Source organism: Lycorma delicatula, chromosome 2 (genome assembly GCF_047948215.1).
Source record: "Lycorma delicatula isolate Av1 chromosome 2, ASM4794821v1, whole genome shotgun sequence".
NCBI lineage: Eukaryota > Metazoa > Arthropoda > Insecta > Hemiptera > Fulgoridae > Lycorma > Lycorma delicatula.
In genome coordinates this window covers 14815199-14827225 of record NC_134456.1, presented here as the reverse complement: position 1 = coordinate 14827225, position 12027 = coordinate 14815199, and the positions used below count along the sequence as shown (strand labels likewise).

At 28.8% G+C, this 12027-nt stretch overlaps 1 protein-coding gene across 1 annotated transcript in view; it reads right to left on the bottom strand.

The window, feature by feature from the left end:
• Positions 1 to 7181: 7181 nt before the first annotated feature.
• The window catches only part of LOC142320486 (uncharacterized), a 215431-nt gene continuing 210585 nt past the window's right edge, over positions 7182 to 12027 (bottom strand). The window contains exon 6 of the mRNA XM_075358321.1: positions 7182 to 9256. Within this exon, the coding sequence (XP_075214436.1) occupies positions 8979 to 9256 (278 nt within the window). The 3' untranslated portion in view covers positions 7182 to 8978. The remainder of the gene's footprint in view (positions 9257 to 12027) is intronic.

The following is a 12027-nucleotide window of genomic DNA, read 5'->3' as shown; positions in this document are numbered from 1 at the left end:
CTTACCCTTTTTAACGATTTGTCTTTTTTTTTTTCAGAAATTATATTTTCTATTGTCCAATTATTAAATGATTTTTTAATGATACATGTACATTTATAATATAATTTAAAATCATTTTTTTTTCTACTATTATGCAGTTTAATTAAATTATTAAACTGAAAGGGCCCGGGATTCCATGAAAGTACTTTCATGGTAAAATTAAGGTAAGATATGTTTTACCACAATATTTTTGTACTAGGTGGTTTATATTACAGAATTAAAAATATAATTTAACAGTAGAAGAATAATATGAATCTTATGATGATTAATTTGAGAAAAATAATATAGTCAACTCCTAATAACAGAGGTCAACAAAAAATAATAATAATTTGGAACTGAAATAAAAGTAGGTGAATTAGAATGTATTTTTTATGCTGAATCTTAAAATGAAATCAGTTTTTCTTCATCAGCCTCAGACTTTTAGTTATGACCCTTTAAAATAATGAGAAACTTCTTAAATAATAGAATACAAAAATAATTATAATTAAAATTCCTACCTTTATTTTGCAGACTTGTACCCTTTATCTTTAATTCCTTTTTCTCATTTTCCTTTTGTGTTCAGTACAGTCGTCTTCCCTTTTTATCATTCGGCAGTTTTCATCATAGATTCATCCCATCTGCCTTGATAATATTTTTCCATCTGTAATATATCTTGGTGGAACCTTTCTCCTTGTTCGTTGCTGATATCACCCGAGTTTAAAAGGAAAAAGTCCAAATGAGAATGTAATATATGAATTCTCAATGACATTCTGCAGCTTAAATATTTGTAGTTCACTAAGAGTTCATTTATAAGCTGATCATGGTTTTCAGCATTTTTGTTTCCAAGAAAACCTAGCAACAACATCGTCGAATGACTTCCATGCTGCTAGTTAGGATTCAGTTTGCTGTCAAATATACTTTCACGAATTAATTTTCTTATTTGTTGCCCAATAAATATTCCCTCTTTTAATTAGACTTCATTTAATTGTGAAAAAACCTTCTCCAAATATTTAAAGCCGTCTCCATCTTTATCTAATGCTTTTACAGAATTCTTCGTCAGGCCTAGTTTTATGTGTAGAGATGACAAAATAATACGATCTGTGTTGACAAAGGGAACATTGACATTTTCCTTTCCTGGGGTAAACTGATATCTTTTTGGCCAGTCTTTAACTGCGCAGTGTTTATCTGTAGCTCAACTATCCCACAAACACAAGAAACACATACATTTTGTAAAGCCACTCTGGAGACCAAGAAGAATCCCTTTCAATTTCAGGTCAGCAATGATATGCCATGAGTGTTCATCATATTTAATAGCTTTCAAAAATTTTGACATACTTTCATATATTTCTTTCATTCGTACCAGTATAGAAGAAAACTTATTTGAGTTATGCAACAATACTGCCTTTAAGCTTCTTTTTGATGAGTCTAAATAAACACTGATCATGAATAACATACTCAATGCCCAGTTCAGACATTAGTCTCTAAATAATGGCAGGAACAAATTAAACCATCTCTTCGAAAGTATTAAGCAAATTTTCATCTCAATTTCTATATACTGAAATTTTTAGTATCCTTTTGTAATAAATTCCATTCTTTAAGACGTGAATCTAGGAGTTCTGCATGTTGTTTCAACAAATGCAAGTCACGAATTAGGTCGCTCAGTTCTGCTTGTGTGATGAGGTAAGGTTCAGTTTTTGATTCTTCTGGAATGTAATTAATATCTATTGAGTTGAGGACTCATCGTTTGAGCCTTCTGGGGAATCAGAAATTTCTTTTCAAGAAGTTGGAGTAATCTGATTCAGAAATCAACACCATGAAGAAGTACTGGTCTCATAGCTGAATGAACATTTGGATTTGCAATACTACTTTTATTGTTTAAACTGAAACGAGTGACATTTGTTAAGCAAAAATCGCAGTTATCATAATGGTTAGCAGGTTCTCGCTAAATCATAGGTATACCAAAAGGCAAATGCTCTTTTTTCCTTTTTAACTACTGGGTTAGTTTAAAAGATGCATGTTACATGTGGAATCCAGGATATATCATGGTCTCCCAAGGGACAGTCAAAATAGGGTCAATCCATTTGAAGGAACCCAAGGGTGGTTGCTTGACGAATTCAAAAAATATTGAAAATTACCCACTTGTTTCCTACATGTCTCAAGACCTTACTATTTTTTTAAATCTTTATTTAAGCAGTTTACCTGTGACAGCCGTTTTTGTTACGATGTGCACACTTGTTTTTGTGATTATAAGGGTTTATGGAAAAAATCATAACTAAAAAACTATTGGTCCTGGAAGGATGAAACAAAAAGAAATTTATTCATATTTTCTCAAGGTAAAATATTGGTCCAGTGGTTTATTTACCTATCTCCCGTCCTTCTATAAGAAAATTACCAATAAAGTTGAACATGAAAATCTGTGAAATTTCTCTTTTGGTAATTTTTTTCAAGAGTTAGGGATTCCATACATAGTTTGAATTATTTTTTTATTTGTAGTTATATGTTAGTAGTTTTACTATAAATATTATTAACTGTGATATACATACCCCCAAACTTTTATGCATTTTTGAAAACTAATTTTTTTTTTAAATTCATATTTTGTCTTCAAATAACTCAAAAATATCAAATTTGCACAACGTACAGTGTTTTTATAGATGTTTATGGCAAATAAAACCGTTTCTTGTGTTGAACTAATAAAAAAGTTATAAGCTCTCAAAAATCATGAAAAACCTGTTAAAAGTGATAAAATTTTGACTCGTTAAATAAGTGCTCCAAGGGGGTTTCTTCTCTTCATGGCACTTGTAATATTTTTATACTTATTACTATAATTGAAATAGACTTGTTTGAACCATGAAAATGCAGTGTTCATATATAACAGGCACTTGAAGCCATTTCCAGACATCAGGAAAATTCATGTAGCCACATTATCATTTATGCTTGTTGCATTATTTAGCTTTGCAGTTACAGACTGGTCAGTCTGATATTAGTCAGTGACTTATTGACATCTCTACCAAGTGTCTCAAATTTCATCCTGTGTTTTTAAGTGTTTATTAAATAAATAAGTTTTACTTAATAATATTTTATATGCAAATTTTAAAATTGGTTAATTTTTTTTTATTAGTTAAATTTTCAAGTAATTTCACATAAAAAAACAGAAGAACAATGTTCCATAGCAATTTATGTGAATGAAGAGTATAATAAAATAGTGTCTGGTACAGTGCCAAAAGAACTCATTGAAATCTGTGAATTTAGTAATGAAAACCAACTTATTTTTTTACTTGTTAATTCAGATGTCATTAGTGTTTGTAAATGTCATGAAAAAATGTTTTTGCCAAAATTCAGTCATCTGTATGGACAGTTTTGTTGTGACCCTTTGAGAACATATAAAAAACAGTTAAGAGAAACTTAAGACAAATAACATTAGAGCAAGCTCTTAAAGAACACATTTTTTTAAATTTAAATTTAGTTCTTGGAAAGTCCCTTTATGTTAACTTTTCAAAAGTATTTTTTCTCAGCAGAACAAAGAACTATATGAATGTGAAGACCAAGATCAATACATTACCGCCTCACATCACAATATTGAACAATTGGATGCTGCTTGTAACATTTTGGGTGTATCACCTTCATCAAAATTGAAAAAAATAAGCGCAGATCAAAGGCCATGAACGTTAAAATTTAAAATAAATAAGATATCTGAAAAATTAAAAAAGAATCTTGAATTGTGTTTTGACTCAAACGTTTCTGAAAATGGAAATCCAGCTCAATCTTCTTCACATAAATATGATCTTATTTTAAAACTAAAAGAAAAATGTGTTCTTGCTTCTAAAGAAGGTAAGGTTAAAATTATCAGTTTACTTTCCCAATCTTCGACCAGATCTAAAATAATATCAGAGTTCAATGTGTCTGAGTGTTTGGTTAGACTTATTAGAGAATTAGTTAATGAGCAAGGCATTCTACCGGAGTTAAAAACAGTAATTAATAATGACACAATTAAAAAGGTTCTGTTATTTTATGAAGATATGACAATAATAGCAAGCTATGTCCTGGTAAAAAGGATTGTGTTAGTATTCATGTTGACTGTGTCAAAGTGCATAAGCAAAAGCGTCTTGTTCTAATAAACTTAAATGAATTGTATATCTCCTTTAAAAGTGAAGATCCTGAGGAAAAAACTGGAAGATCAAAGTTCTGCGAAATCCATCCAAAATGGTTTATCTTGCCTGGTGCATCCAGGACTCATACAGTTTGTGTCTTCCCTGCCAACAGAACATCAAACTCATGATTGATGGTCCCAAACTTAAGCAATTATGCTATATGTGGTGCCTCTTTGGCTGGATAGGCTAAAATTTAAAATCTATCTTTATATATTATTAAGAGCTCAACGCCTTATATATTAATGGAAACAGGAGGTTACCGTACTATTTCACGGGAGACAATCTTGGTGATTGCAGGCATGAAACCGATAGATTTAATTGCATCAGAAAAGCAGCAGCGTTATGTTGCTAAGAAGTCATCTGAATTGACTTCAGAAAAAATTTGCAAGATAGAACTCCATGGTGATGCTTTTTGGCAGGCCAGATAGGATGAGGCAGAGAGTTGGCATTACACGCATGATCCCAGACATTGTTGGTTTGCAGGGCACCCCTTTGGTTCACCGTAACAGGTATATGATGCAGTTTCTTTCTAGTCATGGTGCCTTTCGAGACACACTCCAGTGATATAGGCCTGATGGATTCAAGTGTGCGTCAGATTTTGGACAACTAGATGATGCACACCATGTAATTCATGAATGCGCAAAATATAAACTTATGTACACGTTGACTATTTTAGCTCGACATTTTTAGGTCAACATTAGATCTCCGTGAGAATTGGAAAAACCAGGCCAAATGGGTAAAGCCCACCGGGTTGGTCTAGTGGTGAACGTGCCTTCCCAAATCAGTTGATTTGGAAGTCGAGAGTTCCAGCGTTCAAGTCCTAGTAAAGTCAGTTATTTTTACACAGATTTGAAAAAAAAAATCTTTTTTGGATACCGGTGTTCTTTGGTGGTTGGGTTTCAATTAACCACACATCTCAGGAATGGTCAACTGAGAATGTATAAGACTACACTTCATTTACACTCACACATATCATCCTCATTCATTCTCTGAAGAATTATCTAAATGGTAGCTACCGGAGGCTAAACAGGAAAAAGAAAGAAAAGAAAAAAGGCCAAATGGGTAATCGTTGAAAATTTCACCGCGGGGGAGTTACCTAGCAAGAAAACAGTTTGCTGAGGGAATTTTGGGTTCCGCCGGGTCTTGGTTTTGTTTTTCTTGTGTTATGAGGTTTGATGATTTTATAGTGTTTTGTTTTATTTTTTGTTTTGTGTTATGTTTTTAGTATGGTATCGCTTTTAACAGGTTTTTCATGATTTTTGAGAGGTTATAACTTTTTTATTCACCATAAACATCTACAAAAACACTGTAAGTTGAGCAAATTTGAGATTTTTGTCATCAGCCCCATCAGAGTTATTTGAAGTCAAAATATGAATTTAAAAAAAATTAGTTTTCAAAAATTCATAAAAATTTAGGGGTAAGTATATTATCATTAATATTATTTATGGTAAAACTACTAATATTTACCTACATATAAAAAAATAATTCAAACTATGTATGCCATCCCTGTTTTGAAAAAAATGAGCAAAAGTGAAATTTCACAGTTTTTGATGTTCAACTTTATTGGTAATTTTCTCATAGAAAGAAAGGAGATAGGTAAATAACCACTGGACCAATCTTTTACCTTGAGAAAATATGAATAAATTTCTTTTTGTTTCATCCTTATAGGACCAATAATTTTTTAGTTATGATTTTTTCCAAAAACCCTTACAATCACAAAAACAGGTGTGCACACTGTAACAAAAATGGCCACCACAGGTAAACTGCTTAAATAAAAAATTTTAAAAAGATAGTTTTAAGGTCATGAAACATGCAGGAAACAAATGGGTAAGTTTCAATATTTTTTGAATTGGTCAAGCAACCAGTTTATTACTTTTTTTTTGGGACACTTCAAATGTCACTTCAAGATGAGGAAGTCGTGTGACTTCACCTGCATGATGATTTAAAATCTATTATAAAACACTTTGCTTTATTAATTTGGTTAGTAGTGATCATAATCAATTAAGTTTATAATAGTCAGTGGAAAAATAAATATAAACATCTATTAGTATATAATAAGCCAATTTTAAGAACATGTCTAATTGCTTTTGGTTAGTAAAAAAAGTGATAACAGTAATTATTATTTCTTTGGTAGTACATATATTTTTAAGTAACATTTATAATTTTATTAGATGTTATTAATAGAATCTGTTATATAGTTTAAATATTATATTAAAAAATTAGAGTATTAATATAATCATTAAAACAGCTAAATAGAATGAATATTTTTATTTTTTTCTAAAAACAAGTTGATTTTTCTGTGTGAGTGTAGCTCACCAGCAACTTTGAAAAATTCATATCGCTCAATTAACTTTTCAGTTTTCTCTAAATGTCATCATTATAACATACTTCAACAATGTAAAATAATATATTACTTTATCAGAAAATTATTGTCTTTGAAAAAGGTGCTTGCTTGTTCTTAGTATTTTTTCAAAATTATTGTGAAATTAAACTTTTTTAATTTTTTGTAGATTCTAATGTTCTATTCATTGATAATAGCCATTCTTTCTTTTTAATCTTGAAACCTGTATTTGTTATGTTTTTAAATACTGAAATCTGAAAATACAAACAAATGATGGTTTTATGTTTTATAATTATTTTTATTTTTTCCCTTAAGTAGTCTAACTTATTTGAAAGTTCTTTTCTTTTAATGGTATGTATGGTGGCTTTTATCAAGGTAGGATTTTATTTTAATTTGATCTTAAAAATCTAATTTAAAAAGGAAAAATAATAAATACATAGCTTTCTTAATGTTTTATTGTGAAACAAACTGTAGTTTATTTTCATAGTACAACAAATAAATAAATATTTTTTATTTATAAATAATATTAATTACAATTATGAAAATAACATTTTAATATGCATCTGAAGTTAGTAACAATTAAAACATTTTATTTAGCAATTAATAAAATGTATGCAATTAGATTCAAAATATGTTATTTTGAAAGTTAACTTGCAAAACTTAAACATCCTAGGCATATGTAAAACAAGATGGACAGGCTGGGGGGAGATTTAATGTTGGATGATTTCAGAGTTATTCACAGGAATTATAAACCAGGAAATGAGAATAGTATGGACAAAGACATGTTAGGTCCTTCAGTATCCCAGGAAAAATTAACCACTTCTCTGAAAAATTTGAAAGACAACAAAAGAATGGTTGTTTAAAACTATCAAGTAATACTGTAAAGAAGGAAAGATACCTTTGAATTTCATAGGAACCATTATTATTACAATGCCAAACAAAGGAAATGTGATAGACTCTCCTAACTATAGAACAATTTCCATATTATATCATGCTTCAAAAATTCTATTGATATAGCAAAAATCAGACTAAAAAAATGACCCAAGTTTGGATTCAAAACAGAAAAATGAACTAGAGAAGTAATTTGGCACTGAGGTAGTATTACAGAGAAGGATCAAAGTTACTAGGAAAACATACATGACTTTCTGCAGTTTGAAAAAACGTTTGATAAAATTGACTGGGAAACCCTTTTTCAGGTAATGAGAATATTGGAATTGATTCGAGGGACAGATTTTAAATTTATAAGTTACAAAAGACAGAAATTGATGTAAACATTTGTAAGAAAGAAGTGAAAATAAAAAAAAGATGGGAGACAAGGTTGTCCTATAGCATTTTACTTGTTGTTTGTAGAAAAAGCTATCACAGTAATGAATTTAAAGACTAAAGGCATTAAAATTAATGGAAGATATATTTATAATATATGCTTTGCTAATGAATAATAATTGCCAACTGAGAAAGAAATAAACACTGTCTAAAACCTTAGAAGAGTCTAAGTTGAAAATTAACAAGAAGAAAACAAAAGTAAAGTGATTGGAAAGAAGAAAAAGAATGCGAAAGTTAATATAAAACTTGACAATATTGGACCAGAATGGTTATTAAAATTTTACTTTCTGGACTGTTATATTATAAAATACTGTACAAAGACAAAGTACTGTAATAAGTAAAATTTTGGATATCTGGTATTTTGCATTTTGAACTATCTAAAGTCCAAAATTTTAATCATCTCAAGACATTTTGGTGGAAAATTGATGGGAAAACATTTGAAGACTAAATAATACCGTAAAAAATTGAATCATTTCCACCACCAAAATTACGACAAAAAAATCAATCCATTACCTTGAGGCCATGACTTTTCAAGTCAGGTTTAATGAAATTTAATAAAAAAATTTATTGGACACTTCTAAAGAATATTACTACAAATGTAAAAAAATTAAAAAGTTTCCTTACTCCTTATCAATTAAAAATTATCTAAATGTTCACGGTTTGAAATTATTCAACATTTTAAAACTTAAATTTATATATGAGTAGCAGGAGACAGACCTCTTGGATCCATATGGTCATCTTTAAAGTTGTTATAAATATTTATCTGTTCATATTAAACATGTTCTAGATTTTGAGAAAAATGTTATTTTTCATTAAGGAAATTCGTAAATAAAACAATAAGTGAAGTTATTCATCAATCTAAAAATTTCTTGGTAGTCAATCTAAAAATTGACTACTGAGAAAAGGATTATTTAACCTCTTTGCAGAACTCTTTTACACCAAGTTTTTTTTATTTTAAATTAGAAGGTGGTATGTATTTTTAGAAAAAAGCTTATAATTACTGATTATTTTGCCTCTCAACAGTCTTCACTGCAAATTCTAGGGTTAATGTCTACGAAAAAAAAAATCTTTTTTAATTAAAGCAATATTAAAAAAATATAAAATAATATAATTAAAAACGGTAAATTATATTTATAGTAATGTTTAGTTTAGTTAAAAGTTTGAAGTAATGAAGAATCCGATCTTCTAGAACGTTGATTAATATTTTGTACTGTATCTTGCGCTTTATGATAGCGACTATTATGTGTGGATAGACTCCATTTTGTTTTGAAATATCTAGTACATGTAGCACAAAAGAACATTTCCTGTTGTTCTTGATGTTTAGCAGCTGTATGTCGTTCTAAAATTGGTAGTGTATTAAATGTTCTTTGGCATATGACACACAGATATCTTCCAACTGATGAACCGCTATGAACTCTTTCAATATCTGAAATCAAATTAATTTATTCATTAGAGATTTTAAATTTTGTAAAATTTTATATTAATAATACATTATGGCACGAGCCTATGATTATAGCCATTAATGCACAAGTGCAAAGTATGACACGAGCCTTGGTGAGTGTCATAAACTTCACAAGGGTACATTAATGGCAATTATAGAGTTGCACATAGTATTTTTTCTATGACTAAGAAAATATTGGGTTTGTTGATTTAAATCAATGATAGAATATATAGTTTATGAAATATTTTTTTAATTTTTCAAAAAATACATTAAACAATACATTTCTGAGGGAAATAGGTTAATATTAGTCATAAGTTCTGCCGTTTCTTTAATATTCATCAGTGTTATAATAGAGGAAGACATATTTTTTCCTCAGAATCCGACATAACTGACAATGATAAACTTATTACCTGTTGGTGTACTTTCAAATTAACTTCTGCTCGCAAACTACTAAATTGGATTAAAATCAAAGTAAAAAAAACAGCTGCTACTTAAACAATATCTGCTTTGATTGGTAAGTGGTTGAAAAGAGTAGGCTAGATGGGTTGAACACTTGTATCATAATGAAAATCTGTTTCATAATGACCCTCGTTATGATACAAATTCTAACAGAGTAATTCAAACATTATAATATAGCTGTAAAAAAAATTGTTTTGTTGCCACAGCAGATATTTTACTAATTTTCACCAAAGGTTTTATCATTGTACACCTGTAAGTGTAGAATTGATACATTTATTGTTAAGAAAATGTTCAATCCATTTGTATTTTCAACCCATCAAATATAAATAGGAAGCCATTCAATACAATCATTTACATTTTTGTGTCAATTTCTGCGGTGAGATTCCTTTGTAAGCTTTTTTAAGTGAAAGTGGAAATCTTTTTAATGAAAAATTACATTGTGTATTAAAAGTTTGAAAATATTTTTTTTTTTGTTTTTTTTTTTATTTTTGTACTGCATTATATTTTTAAAACATTATGATACATAGCCTGAAGTTAATCTATTATTCAAAGTATTACTATGGATAGTTCAAGAAGAACAGCTAGAAAACTTAGGGTAAAAAATAATATAAAACTCCTTATTCCACAGAGTCTTAGTTTATATTTCCTGTAGCAATCTTCTTACATTGTTTCTTGGCACTCCTTGTTGAATAATATATCGCTATGGTTTAATACCTCGGTTAGGTTCACAATTAGTCTAAATATTTTATTATTTGCTGGTTCATTCAAATAAATAAAAGTCTTTATTTTGTTTATAATATAAATTATTTTTATTATAATCTTTGAACCTGCAATTCATAAATATAAAACATTATTGTATTAATTAATTATATATTCGTAATAAACACATCTTAAGTCTTTGAAGGATGGATGGAAAAGACTTAAATTCATTTAATAAGAGTAACAAAAAGAGAGAGAATTTCTAAAGAGAGAGAGTGAAAATGTATAAAGGGGAAGTTTTTATTTTTACAAATAAAAAAGGAGGAAGTGAAATCTGAGTCTTAACACTCCATTTCAAGACACATATTTTCACCTTATGTTTCTAATAAACAATTTGTTTTCATGAGACGCAATTTTTTTAAGTCTGGTAATATTTCAGGTAATTAAAAAAAAAGCTTAAAAACATTTAAAAATAAATAAATAAAACTGGCTTAAAAATTCTAAAAAGTAAGTAATAATACTTTTTAACTCTTCTTTAAATTTACATTTTTAGAAGTTTGTCAATTTAGGGCCAGCAAGTTAATAGTAATTGTTTTTAATTCAGCATTAAAGGTCAAAATTTTAAGTAGAATTGGAAAGAAATTTTAATCTTTATGATGTTTATGAGTGGTTTTATTTTATTTTTCCATAAAAACCTATAACTTTTTTTTTTTTTTTGCTTAACCTCGGGGTCTGCAGTCAGAAGATGAGATGTGAAAGCTTTGTAGCATGTGTGAAAAATGCCATGCCTGACCGGGATTTGAACCCAGGACCTCTGGGTGAAAAACTGAGATGCTACCACCTGCACCACGGAGGCCGGCCTCCTATAAAAACCTATAACTACCATTAATCTGATGACTTTACATGTAAATACTGTAGGTAGCTGATAAAATGAAGTCTAATTGCACTTGTTACGAGAAAAAATCTCTGAATAAATATAATTCAAATATAAATTAGGTAAGATGTTGGTGGGTCAACCCTTGTCAAAGAATTTCTAATGAATGTATATCAAAATGTATGTTAAATTGTTAGAATAATTAGGTGTAAATTAAACATGAAATCAACAAATTTATTGTAGTTAAATTTTTTTAAATTAACTAAATAATAATTTTTTAGAACTAAGTTACAACATAGTGTCAAGAATTATTTATTCAACCATAAATTATTCATATAATTTGACTTTAATAACTGTACCCTAATTAAAATGTTTAACTGGTCCTGTCCACTTGATATTAAGTTAGTGGAAGATTAATTTATTGGTAATTATTAAAAGTTTAATTTGTAAAATTTCAAAGTGATTCTGGCAACTTGAAACATTGCTAATGTCCCTTTGTTTGCTCAAAATAGAATGAAGATTAGAATACAGACAATTTTTTGTAAGAATTTGTATAATTTCATAATTTTTTATATAAGTTTAATTTAATTTTTTTTACCTGTGAAAACTCTACCATCATATAAAGATTTCCAGTTGGCAGTCGATATAATTTTAAATCCATTTTATTTTTTTATGTTTAACTAACATTGCTCAATATTTTTGTACGTATATACTCGCAAACGTT